At 35.9% G+C, this 17,376-nt stretch overlaps 1 protein-coding gene across 2 annotated transcripts in view; it reads right to left on the reverse strand.

The window, feature by feature from the left end:
- The window catches only part of RP1 (RP1 axonemal microtubule associated), a 655,430-nt gene that overhangs the window by 74,279 nt on the left and 563,775 nt on the right, over positions 1 to 17,376 (reverse strand). For both annotated transcript variants that reach the window (XM_021005939.2, XM_078153415.1), the window contains 2 exons: positions 12,580 to 12,821; positions 3,372 to 3,498 (listed from right to left, as the gene is read on the reverse strand). In XM_021005939.2, coding sequence (XP_020861598.1) covers positions 3,372 to 3,498; positions 12,580 to 12,821 — 369 coding nt within the window. The remainder of the gene's footprint in view (positions 1 to 3,371; positions 3,499 to 12,579; positions 12,822 to 17,376) is intronic.

Raw genomic sequence — 17,376 nt, forward strand, 5'->3', positions numbered from 1 at the left:
TTGCCCAAGGTCCCATAGGTAATTAAAAGCAAGGCTGAGACAAGAACCGGTATTTTCTAACTCCTAGTCTAATGCATTTTGATCATATTAACTGCCTAAAAATAAGCAAATAAACCAATAAAAGGGACTAGACTAAGTAAATCAACACTTTTAAGAGTAAGAACCCACAGCATGTCTGATAGAATTTAAATCATATTTCTATAATTTCCTTGAAATGCTATCATTTTAAAATGCAAATTTTTTTAAGCTGAAAAAACCTTTCTAACATTCACATAATTTTTGAGGTTAATGTCTATATTAATTCTCCCTAACTGGAAATGATCTATGCCTACCTGATTTCATAGCACTTTGTATTCATCTTTAGCATATATTCTCTTATAATTTGTAGTATATTTTTAAATGGGTATATCTTAGACTCACCAAATTGCAAATTTCTTGAGCATGAAGAACCTGTCTTATTTGCAACTCCACAATATCTAATACCATGAAATATGCATGTTAGAAACTAAATGTTTGTTAAGTGAACCCTCACTTCAAATAACCTAACTGCTCTTTTGCATACACCCAAGACCTAGAATCAATCCAATTATGCCTCAAAGTATTCATAGAATAGAATAAAAAATTAATAAGCTTTATCTATCTCTATTTTTTAATATTAGGCAAAAAGCCTGATGATGTATCCTATGGTAAAAGATTAAATTCTTATTTAATAATGATAGACAGAAATCAGCTTTACATGCCCTAGGGATAATTGTTGATTGTCATCATTCATAGGTAATTAGTGACTTGCGTCATTATTTTTCATGTATATATTATAGTATTATAGAATTAGATAATAAATCTAGAGCTAAAAGAGGCCTCTCAGGTCATCTATTCCAATCTCCAGATTTTATAGATATGAAAACAGAGGCCCAGGGGATTAAGTGATGTATTCAAGGTTTCATAGCTAGTAGGAGTAAGGAGTGGGATTTGAACCCACATTATATAACGCCAGAGCCAGGCCTTTTTCCACTGCACTATGCCAGGTGGAATGTCACCAAAAAGCAACAAAATACAAGCCACACAAAACCACAACCCTATTATGTTTTGATCATATCTGGTGCATGCCTTATTTCCAGCTAGATTATAAGATCCTTGAGGGCAAGGATTAATTCTCATAGCAGTTTATTTCTACTTTGTCCACATTCCTTTCTGCCCCTAGCATAGCATCTATTGGTTAGTGATTAGTAATTATTTCTTTATTGATTTCATTTGATATAAGATGGGCATAACAAATCTGAGCTACCACACCACACCTATCAGACTGACCAATATGACAGAAAAGGTAAATGATAAATATTGGAAGGGATATGGAAAAATTCAGACACTAATGCATTGTTGATGGAGTTGTGAACTGATCCAAACATTCTGGAGAGGATTTTGAAACTATACTCAAAGGGCTATAAAACTGTACATACCCTTGATCCAATGATATTAATACTAGGTCTATGTCTCAAAGAGATTTTTTAAAAAAGAGAAGGACCTATATGGACAAAAATATTTATAGCAGCTCATTTCGTGAGGGACAGAGAATTGGAAATTGAGGGGATGCAATTAATTAAGGAATGGCTGAACAAGCTATGGTATATGATAGAATACTGGTTTTGCTATAAGAAATGATGAGCCAGATGCTTTCAGGAACAAAATCTGGGACAACGTGCATGAACTGATGCAAAGTAAAGTGAGCAGAACCAGGACAGCATCATGCATAGTAATAGCAATATTGTATAGTGATCAATTGTGAATGACTTAGCTATTCTCAGTAATACAAATATCCATGAAAGCTCCAAAAGACTTACAATGAAAATTACTATCCACCTCCAGAGAAAGAACTGATGAAGTCTAAATGAAGATCAAAGGATACTATTTTTAACCTAATTTTTTCACAACATGACTAATATGGAATAATGAAAAAAAAAGAGAGATTACAGATAACTCTGAGGAGGCCTGTCTCAGTGGAATGAAGAGGTCAGAAGCCAGACTATAAATGGTTTAGAATAGATTTGGAAGAGAAGTAGAAGCATCAAGTCGAGATAATTTATCTTTTTTTCTTTTTTTTTTTGTGAGGCAATTGAGGCTAAGTGACTTGTCTAGGGTCACACAGCTAGTAAGTGTCAAGTGTCTGAGGCCAGATTTGGACTCAGGGCCTCCTGACTCCAGGACTGGTGCTCTATCCATTATACCACCAGATGCCCTACATCTAGATAGTTTTTCAAGGGGTTTACCCATGGAGGAGATGGGAGATTTAAGATGATATCAAGCAGGGACGGCAGGATCAATTAAAGTTTTTGTTGTTGTTGTTGTTGTTTTTAAGGATGGAGGGATCATTGGCATATGAACAACAGGGAAAAAGCCAATACATAATGAAGATTAGTGGGAGTGGGGGGTGATGGTGGGGGAAATCTGTTAGAGAAGAAAGAGGGAATGGAATCAAGAATTTATGTAATAGGTTTTGCCTTGGGAAAGAGAAGGGGCATCTCTTCATATATAAAAAAAAGTATGAAAGAAATGATAGTTGGGGGAAGTATCTGAGTGATATGAGATGAGAAAGGGCAGAAAAGGAAGTTCATGGTGAATGGTCTCAATTTTTTCAGTGAAGTATTTAATTGGATCATCAGGGGAAAGAGTGGTGGGAGAGGCATCATAACCAGCTTGACGAGGGATAAAAGGTGTGGAAGGGCATCTTTATGAGTGGTAGAGTGAATCAATCACACGAGAGTAAAAGATTTGCTTTGCTTCAGTGAGAGTCAAGTTGGCAATTGTAACATAAATTTGTAATTGACCCACTCAGCATGGTTCTGTGACTTTTTCTACATCTATTACATCAGCACATGAATAGAAGTGAAGGTGGTTGAGTGTAAGAGCAATCTAAGATTGGGATTTAGCAAAAATAATTGGTCATAGGGCAGGGGCCTTTTTGTTGCCTACAAAAAAGAACAGTGCATCTGAAATCCTCTGAATTTAAACATAGGTACTAGTCATCAAGTTGTGACTTCTTTCAGGTGTCAAAACTCATTTCTATAGTCATGTGTGACTCTAGATTGTAAATATGCATAGATGAAACATGTGCATGCACAAAAGCACACATGGAATGCCTTTTGGCCATTTCTGTAGTTAGATAACATTTTATTTTCAACAGGTACTCAAAATATAATATATTATTATACATTAAAGTAGTCTATGTACTTGTCATAGCTCTCTGCTACACAGTAATCTCTGTGAGGGCCCAGTCTCCTTTGTGGCTGCTCTTGTATCTCCCACAAATTATGTGCAATACAGTACAATACAATAGGTCTTAATACATACTTGTAGAATTGAAATTAATCACAAACCTGTTGAGAAAGCACAGTTGGCAGTGAGAACTGGAAGTTCAGCCACTGTGCATCCTTCCACATTGGTGAATAGTTGCAGAAAAGGGAATTCTATGCTTTCCTTATTTTTCTTATGCTGAAGTTTTACCTGAAAAGACCAAAAGCAAAATATCGGTAGTCATTACACTTGTATATGCTACTCTTAAAAAATCATCAGTAGTACTAAAGATTTGGGTCAAACTCTAAATGAAAAATGGCATCTAGGATTTTGTAACATCTAATAGCCATTTCAATCATAGTGAGAGATTCCCATACCCCAAAGAGAGAGCATTATTCTTCAGAAGAGTTCTGTTAGAGAAGATGCAGGATAAATACAGAGAGTGCTAGACTCAGACTCCATTATGTCAAGGTCAAATAAATAGCCTTTCTAAGAGAGGAGTTTAAAAAGAGAATTATTTGAGTATCAAAGAATTATGAGACACTCATAGGAAAACTGATGAACTATCAAGCATTTTTTGCAGCAATGACCCTGTTTGTGATGGGGACGCAAAACATAAATGTTAAGTGAAGGATGGTATATAATGTTATCATGCAATTTGGTTACAAAAACTATACCAAAATACATCAACACAGTCCTTTCTTCATTCTAAAAATTAGCACATAGTTGAAGTTGTAACTTAAATGTTTCAATATAAGATAAGGAAAGCTTATTTTTATAACTTTTTCAAGAGAGAATTCCAATTAAACTTTTTAAAAGCTATTTACTATGAATTTCTAGTATGTATTTTTAATATAATTGACTTTAAATTGCCTTTTCTCATACCAACACTTTTTGGATGAAAAAGATTTTGTATGCATTAGTACATAAATCATTTTTTACTTCATTAATGGAGGAATTCCTTCCAAAGGTGAAGATAGTGCCATCATTACTGTCACACATTGTTTTTATGTCATTCTATTAAGCCACTATTCAATATTTTGGGAATTTATAAATTTAGGACTTTTAACATTATCCTCCCTATTACATCTTTTCAGTTTTCTTATACTTTGCAAATATACTCCAAATACACTGGGATCCTTTGACATTGGCCTCTCTGCTTTTCCTCTCACAGCACACTCCATCTCCTGACCCTGGGCATTTTCACTGGCTGTCCCCCATTCCTGGAATGCGCTCCCTCCACATCTACAACTTCTGGCTTCCTTTAGGGGCAACTAGGTGGTGCAGTGGATAGAAAATTGGCCCTGAAGTCAGGAGGACCTGAATTCAAATCTGGCCTCAGACCCAACACTTGACACTTACTAGCTGTGTGATCTTTCGCAAGTCATTTAACCCCAATTGCCTAAAATAAACAAATAAATAAATATTTCTGGCTTCCTTCAAATCCCAGTTAAAATCCCATCAATCCTCCTTAATGCTGGCACCTTCCTTCTGTTGATTATTTTCAATTCATCCTGTATATAGCTTGCTTATACATTATTGTTTGAATGTTGTTTCTCCCATTAGACTAAGGACTGTAAGTTCCTTGAGAACAAAGATTATCATTTTCTTTTTACACTTCCAGTACAGTACCTGACAAAAGTAGGCACTTAATACATGTTTTTTAACTGATCACCTAATCTACTTTTTTTCCCTCCTTTGTTCATTGTTGAACCAAACTCTTTTGACTGTATGTGGATCGTATTTGTGAAAGTCTGTAGTAGTCTGTAGGACTTGATGCAATCAACACAATGCCATCTGCCAAAAGGAAAATCTACAAGACTTCATCATGTATAGAAAACTCACCTTCTACTTCAGTTCTGTGTTGAACATCTTCCATGACAGAGGCAAATGAATTTGGTGATGAGTCGCTATGTTTATTCATTGCTTAATGTAATTGGAAAGTCATTAAACAAAGTTGTCTCTATCATTGCAGCTATCAAGGAATTTTGTATGATTTTAATAAATACATGAGTGACATTTTGTTGGAGTTGAGGCTCTAAGTCTGCATTGATCCTAAAAAAATCGATACTTTTTTTTGAAAGGCTACAAACAATAAACACAGTGGGATCTTGTATTCACTGCACATTTCAGTTACTTGTGTTAATATAAGAATGTTGTTTACTGTAAAACACTGTGAAAACCTGACTTCCCATTTAATACTTTCAGGGAAGATACTGTCAATACATGTGTGTCATTTTCATTCCTTCTCAAGCCTCCTATAGTACCCTCTTCCTCTACCATTTCAGCTTAGGATTTCACCTTATAATTCACTAGAAAAATTGAAGCCATTCCCCAAAACGATCTCTTTTCCCTTTGTCCACATCTCACATCACCCTGATATCTTCCCCAACAATCTCCTTCACTACCGTCTTGAAGAGATGATCTTGCTTTTTGCCACAGCAAAGCCTTTTATAAGAATCCTTGATCCCATCTTTTCTAGCAGATTGCCCCTGTAATCCTCCTCACTCTGCTTCTGATCTTCAATCTCTTCCTCTCTACTGGCTCCTTTCTTCCTGCCTATATACATGTTCATGTCTATTACATCCTTAAAAAAAAACCCTCATTTGATCCAGTCATACCCATTAGCCATCATTCTATATCTTCCCCTTCATGGTTATACTACTTGAGATAATCAATTACACTTTCTGCCTTCATTTCTCCTGGTCTTACTTAAATCTAGACCATCTTCAGTCAGGCTTCAGACATTATCATTCAGTTGGAAGTGCCCCTTCTAAAGTTACCATACAGGCACAAGATGCCTCTCCCAGGATAAGTTGATCGCTTTAAATCTCATCACCATGCAGATTATTGTTTGTCTTTCATTCTCAAAGAGGTCCATGATATCAGGAAGGTGATGCCATGACTTGAAGTGAATTGTATGTAAGTGAGCAAGGGCTGAGCAGAGTCACCACCCTCACTCTCTCCTCCTACCCGGGTTAAGTGACAAGATATAGATTAGGACTATGACAGACAGCCCCAAATACAGGCCAAGGTCTCCTGACATGCTGATACTCAGCTTTGGTTACTCAACACCTTCCCAACCCCCTAGGTCTTCTCTCCTTTGATCAGAAGGTTGCAGGGTGAAGCTGTGTGTATCTCTCATTTCTAAATGTGTTTCTAGTATTGTTGGATTCTGATTTTTAATCATTATGTTATCAGTTTCCATTTTATGAGTGAGTTCATCCCATTCACATTCAAAGTTATAATTGCTATTTGTGAATTTCCCTATATTTCCCAACATCTTATTACTCACTACTTTCCTTTTCAGCCTCTCTTATCACCTTATCAGTATTACCTTATCTTCTCTCTTTACCCTCTTATTCCTTATTTTATCCTCCCCTATAAAAGTCACTCTCTTATCTATTTACCCCACCCTCCTAATCTTAATACTCCCTTCTAAAAGTTTCTCCCCTTCCCTATCCTCTAGTTTTTTCACCTCTCCAGAAGTTCAGAAGACTTCTAAATCTCTTTAGATATATGCATTGTTTCCTCTTCAACCCAGATGAGAGTAAGGTTCCATTATTACCAGCTCTCCACCCACACCTGCTTTCTCTGTATTGGTTCTTCTTTTCACTCCCCATTTTTATGAGACAATTTTTCCTTTTAACCTTTTCCTACCCAATTCCTACCTCATCACACACAACTCATCCCCAACTTTTTCTTTGTGGTGATAAAGAACTAGAAATTGCAGGGATGCTCATCAATTGGGGAATGGCTAAACAAGACTGTGATGCAATAGTATGTGCTATAAAAAATGATGAGTTCATTGATTTTACAAAAATGTTGAAAGACTTGCACAAAACGATGAAGAGTGAAATGAGCAAACCGAGAGAATGTTGTACACTGTAATAGCACTATTGTTTTAAGAATGACTTTGAGTGAATGTGAGAAATGAAAGAGTTAAGTTTCCACATAAGTAGATAAGAAATCAGCACAGACAGGCTAACTTCTCTGGGGAGTGATAACACAATCCTAGGCACATAATGTATGTTGGGGTGGGGCATATAAGGAATATTGTAACCCAGAAGGGTTAGGACCAATCCTGATCCAGAAGGGAGGAGTTAGGCAATTACTAACTATAAAGATTGCTCTGGTTTCTTTTACCTAGTGCATTTTCTCTCCTCTCAAGGAAGTGCACCCACTTCTCAGGAGAATCAAAATGGCGCACTTCAACCTCTTTAATAAAAAGTCTTTGAGACACCAGTCTTTGGAACTCAGTCTGAGGTCATCTTTATAACTGTGAATGAGTTATTTTGTCTATTATAAATAACCAAATTAACTACAAAAAAAAATGAAGAAAGATATTATCTGCATCCAGAGAAAGAATTGATAAATAGGAGTGTATATATAAAATAATTTTGCATATGTGTGTGTGTGTGTGTGTGTGTGTGTGTGTGTAGGTATATATACATACATATGTATGTATATAAACCTTTTCCTGTTTTGTGGTAGCTATCTCTAGGGCAGTGGCAGGGGAGAACAGGGAAGAAAAAAAAATTTACATGATAATTTTGTTGTGTATTTCAAAGGAATAGTAAGTTGCACATAGTAGGTTTGCAGTTTCATGTATAATCATCTTTTTTTATTTAACTGTTATGGAAATGCTTGTTTTATTCCATAAATTTAAAATAAAGTTAAAAAATACAGAGGACCTAGGTTCAAATCCAGCCTCAGACACTTAATAGCTGTGTGACCCTGAGCAAGTTACTTAATCCTCTTTGCTTCAGTTTCTCATCTGTAAAAGGAGCTGGAGAAGGAAATAGCAAACTACTCCAGTATCTTGGTCAAGCAGATTCCAAATGGGGTCACAAAGAGTTAGACAGAACTGAAAATGACTAAACAACAACAAGCCTTTTGCAGCCTGGTCCCTTCCTACCTCCCTAGCATTCCTATACTTAAATTCTTTCTATATACTATTTAATCCAGCAGCTTTCTTGCTGTTCCTTACATATGACACTCTGACTCCTGGTTCTGTGCCATTTCCATGCAATATTGCATGCTCTCTCTCCTTACCTCCATATCCTATGCTTTCTGGCTTCCTCTGCTCCAATACTAAGTTTTGCAACAGGTCTTTCCTAGTCAAACCACGAACTTCTCTCTACTTTGCTCTCAGCTACTGGTACTTGCCTTTGAGATTACCTTCCATTGGAACTATATTTCTCATACACACACACATATACAATTGTATATATATATATATATATATATATATATATATATATATATATAATATATATATATATATATATATTATATAATATATATATACACACACATATATTTATTTATTTATTTATTTATTTATTTACACATGGAAATGTAATTTTATCCATATTGTCTCTCCCATTAGAATGTGAGACCCATGAGGCAGAGATTGTATGCGTTTAATAAATACTTGTTGCCCTTTTGTCTACTGACTAATGAGAAAGCAAGTATATGGGTTGTTAGTTACTGACCATCTTTGGTAGGTAGTAAAGTCACCAACTTATTTTTTAATTGGTATCTTCAACATCCTCAAAACTGTGTTGCCCTCAGTACAGACATCTGTTGCATATACTAGTTTAGTTCAGCTATTCTTTCTATTTTCATTTTCATTAGTTTGTATTGCAATATATTTTGGAATGAGATAACAGAATTACATGAAGAAAATATTTTTTTTTACAGAAAGATTGACAAGACTTTTCGATTTTTTAAAATCTATATACTGTCCTTGTAGTTTCATCCCTATATTCTCTTGGGAGTGATGTGATTTAATTGAACATCATGACAAAGTTTCTGCAAATGCATTTTATACGTTTATCATTTCTTGCTGTTTTAAAAGGTAATCAAGTTCATAATCATTTGCCTGGCACAGTACTTAGAATATAGTAGCTGCTTGACAAGTGATTAGTTGATTCAATGTCTTTACAATGCTTAAAATTCCACAAGCAATGGTGATTGTCCATGTCGATGTAAGTTCTGTTATCCATTTCCTAAATTTTTCTTACCAATAGGTGATTTGAATACATCAGTTTGGAACTGCTTGATTACTTGCTTTATTTTTTTATATTTGCAATTTCTTCCAATTTGGCATTGATTTTAATCTTTGTAGCCACAAAATACTAATATTAATGAACATATACATTTGATTAAAATGATTCCCACATTAGTAATCATTTATGATTTGATTTGATTTGATTAGTAACTATGTTTATAATAATATAGTCAATTTTATGGTGTTTATGATTTTTGTTCTGTGTTCAGCCTGTCAAATGCAATTCAACATATGGTATAGTAGATTGAGAGCTGCACTAGGAGCCAAGAAGATCTAAGTCCAGGTTGCTCCTCCTACACATAATGACTGTATGACCTAAGCAAGGCACTTAACCTCTCAGTGCACTAGGCAACTCTCTAAGACTAGAAGTTGCCAAAAGGTTCTGATCTACTTTGGTAGGGGAAGTTTCTCTCCCAAACCTCCCCATACCAATGAAATCATGGGTCTAGTTGACATTTTTAAATAGAAACGAGAAAGAATGGGAAGAGGTTGATGGGGTTAAAGGTAGATTGGATTGATAGAAATTTAATTAGTCAAGGAAGTTTTCAAAATTTGCAGAGCTCCCAGGGTTTGTCCATGGTTACATAATTTTGGAGAGAGGAAGTTAGAGAAAGAAAGTGGATGTGATGAAACATGGCCTCTGATCTCATAGAGCTTCAAAAATAGTTGAAATTATAGAAGACTGACATGTATAATAAATTATAATACTTTCAAAAATTTGAGAATAGATTAGAAAAGTGATTGGTAAATAAAAGAAAGACCATGAGGGTGGAAGCCATATTAGGGAAATGGGCCCAGCAAGCAAGCACATCAAACTGGCTAAGGAATCCAGGGCATTCAAAGAGAACTAAATGATACTATTCTGTTAAGTATTATGGCAGGGAGCTACATGATGCAGTGATAGAGCAATGGGCCTGAAGTCTGGAAGATTCATCTTGCTGAGTTCAAATCTCGCCTCAGACATTTACTAAGCTGTGTGATCCTGGGCAAATCACTTAACCCTGTCTGCCTCAGTTTTGTCATCTCTAAAATGAGATGGAAAAGGAAATGGCAAACCAATCTAGTACCTTTGCCAAGAAAACTTGAAATGGGGTCATAAAAAGTCAGACATGAATGAAAAATGACTGAACAATAACAAAAACAACAAAATTCATGAAGGGAAGAATTATAAACAGATCATGCTGAAACAATCTGTCATTGGTTCCATAACCATAATCATCTATCTGATGGTATAAAGATACAACTATAAATCTATGCTTTCACTATGGCTTCCACAACGCCAACTTCCAATGGTTGTTTCAGTTTCTCCTCTTTTCCCATCCTCTATAACTACCAATTATAAATCATGTGATCAAAGAAAGTTGGTGAGGATAGAGAGAGGAAATAGCAAGCTCAGAGGAGAGCTCTTTTAAATCATCCATTAGCTCCCAGGAGAATAGGAACTGCTTAACCTGAGCTCCTGTAGGAACCTCTGGGAGGATTATTAAATAACTTCATTAGTCACATCTGACTCTCAGAGATAGAGGTTGTAGAAACCCTAGTTAATGGATATAAAGCTGGACAGAAAGTCAGAATATTGGCCCTACTTTTGCAACTACGATTAAACACTTGTGTGAATTTGGGTTTGATCCTCCTAGTACCCTTACCTTATTTATCATTTTGACCTCATTAATACTGTGTGTTACTAATTCAGAAATAACTTTCTTGACCTTTTTCACTTCACATGCACACATTAAGAAGATTGTTAGAGGTGACAGACAGCAAGCAGTGCCCCAAGGCATTCTTGTGTGACCAAAACAGCTGTACTCAGATGATGGCATGTGGCTTCTGATTTTCCACCTGGAAACTTATTGAGGTTTCCCTCCACTCACTAGTATCATTCAAATTTAAATCAGAATGGTCTCAAAATACATACCATAATCAATACCCAATACAGTAATTCTTTAAAGGCCAAAGATGCCTGAAAGAATTGCCCAGGACAGTGAGATGTTAAATGATTTACCAAAGATCTCACAGCCATGTATCAGCAGCAGGAAATGAATACAGATCTTTCTGATAATGAGGCTTTCTGTCTAAGCACTACTGTACAAGCATCCTCTCACCTTAAAGAGGGGGAAATTTATTGAGATACAACTAGGTGGCTTCGTGGGTAGAATACTGGATTTCAGAGCTGGGAAGAGCTGGTTTTAAATACTGCCTCAGAAACTTAATAGTTCTGTGACCTTAGGCGAGGCATTCAATCTCTAAGAACTTCAGCTTTCTCATCTGTAAAAAATATGGATAATAATAACACCTAAATCTCAGGGTTCTTCTGAGGTTCGAATGAGATAATATGTGTAAAGTGCTTTGTAAAGCTGAAAGGTCTGTGTCAATGTCAGCTGTTATTATTAACAGAGGGGCTTGGACCCTGTAATGAGAAGGGAGAGTAAGAGCTCTAACTACTCCTAATCTCCACACCCTTCCTGCCTTTACAATCTTACTAGACTTTACTAATCCCCATGTACTCTGGGATTCACTGTGACTGGACTCCTTGCTGTTCTTCCTGTATAATGTTCCATTTCCCAACTCCATGCCTTTTCAGTGGTCTAGAACTTCCTTCTCATCTCCACCTCCTGCTTTCTCTGACCAATCAAGTCTTAGCTGAAGGCTGACTTTCTACAAAAAGCCTTTCACAGCCCTTCATGATCTTAATGCCTCCCCTCTGAGATCATCTACAATTTACCCTGCATAAGTTTCATTCTTTTAGAATCTTCCCTCTCGGGGCAGCTAGGTGGCGCAGTGGCCCTGAGGTCAGGAGGACCTGAGTTCAAATCCAGCCTGGGACCAAACAATTGACACTTACTAGCTGTGTGACTCTGGGCAAGTCACTTAATCCTAATTGCCTTAAAAAAAACACAATAAGAAATAACATTAATTACAGGTGAAATTCAGGTTTTGTACAGAAAAAAAAGTGGGGAGAGGGAGAGTGATGAAAATCAAGAAGGCCTACATTTTAACTAATACAATAATGTTTGTGCCACTATTTTCAATGATTGAAGGGACTCTGTCTTTAAAGAAAATAGAGCCAACTTTTTCTCAAAATGAATGGCTTAATATCCATCTCTAATATATAATGAGTGGTCTTGGTCCACTAGGAACTTGTATTCTAATGAAAACAAAAATCTCTGTGTGTGTGTATGCATGTGTGTGTGTGTGTGTGCATTAATAATTTTTACCTCATGACAATGCCAGACTTCCCCATCCTCAGCATCTTCGACTTGCAAACGTACTTTCTTTATCGCTCCATAATTTCTGTCGATTTCCATCGTGGTCCTATAGATTTGAGCCCTTCGAAGTGAGCTTTTCGGAAACATGATGGGTTCACAAGTTCCTCGCTCACAGCATACAATGAAGGCCATTTTAGGGTTTATGCCACTGGACAAAACATTACTTGTCTTTACAGTGATATCCCAAGTTCCTATTTACAGAAAAATGAAAATACACACACAAAATAATCACTAAAATATTTGTAGAACTCAATATAATTCTGAATTTTCATTAGCTTCATACTTAATAAAGATATAAAAATAAGTGTAACTTCTATCAGAAGTTATCTTTAGGGGCAGCTAGGTGACACAGTGGAGAAAGCTCTGGCCTTAGAGTCTAGAGGACCTGAGTTCAAATCCAGCCTCAGACACTTGACACTTACTAGTAGTGTGATTCTAGGCAAGTCACTTAACCTTGATTGCCTCACCAAAAACAAACAAACAAACAAAAAAGAAGTTATCTTTAGAAAAATATGACAGAAAATGATATGACACTGGCTATCCTTCACTCTGCAATCACTACAAGCTTGGACTTTTCAGATTAATTTTTAGAGTTTATTCATGTTCCACTGTGTTATAAAATAACCACTGTATACACTATTTACATTGTATTTTTTTCTTAAGTGAAGAATATGTTCTCCCCTCTCAAGATAAAGGAAAGGAAAAATTAGTTATGATGTTAGGGAGTCTTATAACACCATATATAATCTAGTCTCTGTTGTCAATGTTTCTATCTTCTACTTTTTTTTTTTGGTGAAGGAATCGGGGCTAAGTGACTTGCCCAGGGTCACACAGCTAGCAAGTGTCAAGTGTCTCAGGTCACATTTGAACTCAGGTCCTCCTGACTCCAAGGCCGGAGCTTTATCTATTGTGCTACCTAGCTGCCCCTCTATCTTCTTCTTTAAAAAACAAGAACAACTACATTTTCCACTTCAGGAAGCCTTATTTGAATAGATGATATACCCACTAATCAGACTCCATATATCCACGTTATCTCAAAGGAGGAGGGAAATGGAAAATGAAAACAGAATGACAAGTAAAGGTTAAAAAAGTTAAGAAACACATAATATAGTTAATATTTATGCAATATTATTCACATTTACAGTGGTATGCAAAGTAATTGGCACAAAGTAAAATAATTAAATTTATTGACATAAAATAAACCTTAGGAAGTTTTTCCCATTTAAAGTGTTTAATCTGCAATATGTCCTCCTTTAGCTGAACTTTTTAAAATAGAATTTGGTACTGGGCTCTCACATATTCCTTAATATATCACAGTATCACACTTTTAGTGCATTAGATATTAAGTATATCTTTGGAAAACTGCGTATTTTTCAAAGATGTCTGATTAAAGTCCATAGATTTTCTATGTAATTTTAGTCAGGGATGTTCCAAGACCATTTAAATTTGTTTATTTCCATCTTTTGGTGTGATGGCTCATAAGAGGTGAGGATATTTTTCAGTATTTCATCTCCATTTAGGGATTTCTGTAACCCCGGAATAATTCTGCTCAGTAAATCTAGATCTAGATATGCGTGTGTATAGATATAGATCTCTCTCTCTCTCTCTCTACAATCAGAGTTTATCATTCCCTTCATGGGGGCAAGATTTCAAGAACTATGGGGGACTCAAATTATCTGTGGGTCCAAGAGAAGCTAGTCTGGGGAATGGGAAGTAAAACTCTCTCAAACATTTTCTTGGAGATACTTATATACATACATACATACATATACACATACATAAACACACATATGTGTGTATACCAAATCTTATAAGCACACTGATATTACTTCAGCCATTGGATTTAATAGAGACTTAAGTGAAAAAGGAAGGAAAGAAGCATTTATTGTCTACTATGTGTCGGGCACTGTGCTAACTACTTTACAAATATTTCATTTGATATTCACAGCAACCTTGGGAGGTAACTGCTATTATTAACCTCATTTTATGGTTGAGGAAATTAAGACAAATAGAGGTTAAATGACTTACCCAGGATCACACAACTAGTAAATGTCTGAGGCCGTATTAGAACTCAGGTCTTCCTGACTTGGGGGTTATGATTCTATCTACTAAACCATTTACCTGTCTCTATTAGTGAGATTCATTTAAAACAGACTATTTTTTAATGTTTAGTAAACCAGTCTTTGTATTGTTTTGCCCATGAGAAAAATGTGTTTTCTTTACCTTACTAGTGATGGTAAGTAGCTATTTAAAAAAAAAAAAAGTCTTCTCATACTCCAGCTTTTCTTTTTAGCTTTGAAAACAATGTGCAATAGTTATTACATAGGTTTTCTGGAAATGGAAATTTATTGTTTTATACTGAATCCTCTCCCATGTTCTGCTATGCACATGGAAATGTTCTTTCTTTAATTTTTTTTTTGTTTTGAATTTAAGTTTAAAATTAATTTTAAAAATTACCAAAAAGAAAATAATATTGGACTATAGACACATCTTATGTGATCCTGGGTGAGTAACTTATTCTCTATCTGCCTCACTTTCCTCATCTGTTCGTACTTTCTTCTAAATTCATTAACATATACCTTCTAACGTCATTCTGAAACAGCTTCCTCCAAATTTACCAATTATCTTTTTTTCTTTTTCTTTTTAAAATTTATTTACTTTTAGTTCTCAACATTCACCTCTTCAAGATTTTGAGTTCCAAATTTTCTCCCCATCTCATCCCTCCCCCACCTCAAGATGGCATGCATTCTGAATACCCCTTCCCCTAATCTGCCCTCCCTTCTATCTCCCACCCCCCCTTATACCCTCCCTCTTCTATTTTCCTATAGGGTAGGATAGATTTCTATACCCCATTTCCTGTATTTCTAATTTCCCAGTTGCATGTGAGAAGATTTTTTTTAACATGTGTTTTTAAAACTTTGGGTTACAAATTTTCTCCCTTCCTCCCTCCCCATTCCACCCTCATTGAAAAGGCAAGCTACTCAATACAGGTTATACATCTGTAGTTAAGCAAAACACTTCCATAGTAGTCATGTTGTGAAAAACTAACTATATTTCTCTTAATCTTATCCTGCCCCCCATTTATTCTATTCTCTCTTTTGATCCTGTCCCTCCTCAGAATGTTTGCTTCTGATTACTCCCTCCCCCAGTCTGCCCTCCCCTCTATAGTCTCTCTGCTCTCTTGTCCCCTTCCCCCCCATTTTCCTGTAGGGTAAGATAGATTTCCATATCCAATTGAGTGCATGTGTTATTCTCTCCTTAAGCCAAATACTATGAGAATAAGATTCATTCATTTTCTCTCACCTTCCCCCACTTCCCCTCCACTGTAAAAGCCTTTTCTTGTCTGTTTTATGTGAGATAATTTGCCCCATTCTACCTCTCCCTTTCTCCTTCTCCCAGTATAATCCTCTCTCACCCCTTAGTTTTATTCTCCACATATGACCCCTTCATCTTCAACTCACCCTGTGCCCTCTGTCTATCCATCCATCTATCTATCTATCTATCTATCTATCCATATAATTTTTTTTCTTCAACTATCCTAATACCAACAAAAGTCTCATGAGTTATAAATATCATCTTTCCATGCAGGAATGTAAACAGTCCAACCTTAATAAGTCTCTTATGATTTCTCTTTCCTGTTTACCTCTTCATATTCCACTTGAGTCTTGTTATTTGAAAGTCAAATTTTCTATTCAGCTCTGGTCTTTTCATCAAGAATGGTTGAAAGTCCTCTATTTGACTGAATAAGTATTTTTTTTACCCTGAAGGCTTATATTCAGTTTTGCTGGGTAGGTGATTCTTGTTTGTAATCCTGTCTCCTTTGCCCTCTAGAATATTATGTTCCATGCCTTGCGGTCCCTTAATGTAGAAGCTGGTAAATCTTGTGCCATCCTGATTGTGTTTCCACAATACTTGAATTGTTTGTTTCTGGATGCTTATAATATTTTCTCCTTGACCTGGGAACTCTGGAATTTGACTACAATATTCCTGAGTGTTTTCCTTTGGGGACCTCTTCCAGGAGGTGATTGGTGGATTCCTGCCATTTCTATTTTACCCTCTGGTTCTAAAATATCAGGACAGTTTTCCTTGATAATTTCTTGAAAGATGATATCTAGGCTCTTTTTTTGATCATGGCTTTCAGATAGTCCAATAATTTTTAAATTCTCTCTCCTAGATCTATTTTCCAGATCAGTTGTTTTTCCAATGAGATATTTCACATTGCTTTCTATTTTGTCATTCTTTTGGATTAGTTTTACAGTGTCTTTATTTCTCATAAATTCACTAACTTCTAATTGCTCTACTTTAATTTTTAAGGAAGTAGTTTCTTCAATAAACCTTTGGACTTCCTTTTCCATTTGGCCAATTTTGCTTTTGAAGGCGCTGTTCTCTTTATTGGCTTTTTGGACCTCTTTTGCCATTTGGGTTAGGTTATTTTTTAAGGTGTTTTTTTTTCAGTATTTTTTTGGGACTCCTTTAGCAAGCTGTTGACTTGTTTTTCATGATTTTCTTGTATCGCTCTCATTTCTGTTCCCAGTTTTTCCCCTACTTCTCTCACTTGTTTCTCAAAATCCTTTTTTGAGCTTTTCCATGGCCTGGGACTGATTCATGTTTTTCTTGGAGGCTTTGGATGTAGGAGCTTTGACTTTGCTTTCTTCTTCTAGTTGTATGTTTTGATCTTCTTTGTTACCAAGGAAAGATTCTATGGTTTGACTTTTTTTTTGTGCATTTGTTTGCTTATGATCCCAG

This window comes from Phascolarctos cinereus, unplaced genomic scaffold, assembly GCF_003287225.1.
Source record: "Phascolarctos cinereus isolate Bilbo 61053 unplaced genomic scaffold, phaCin_HiC Scaffold_4;HRSCAF=312, whole genome shotgun sequence".
NCBI classification, from domain to species: domain Eukaryota; kingdom Metazoa; phylum Chordata; class Mammalia; order Diprotodontia; family Phascolarctidae; genus Phascolarctos; species Phascolarctos cinereus.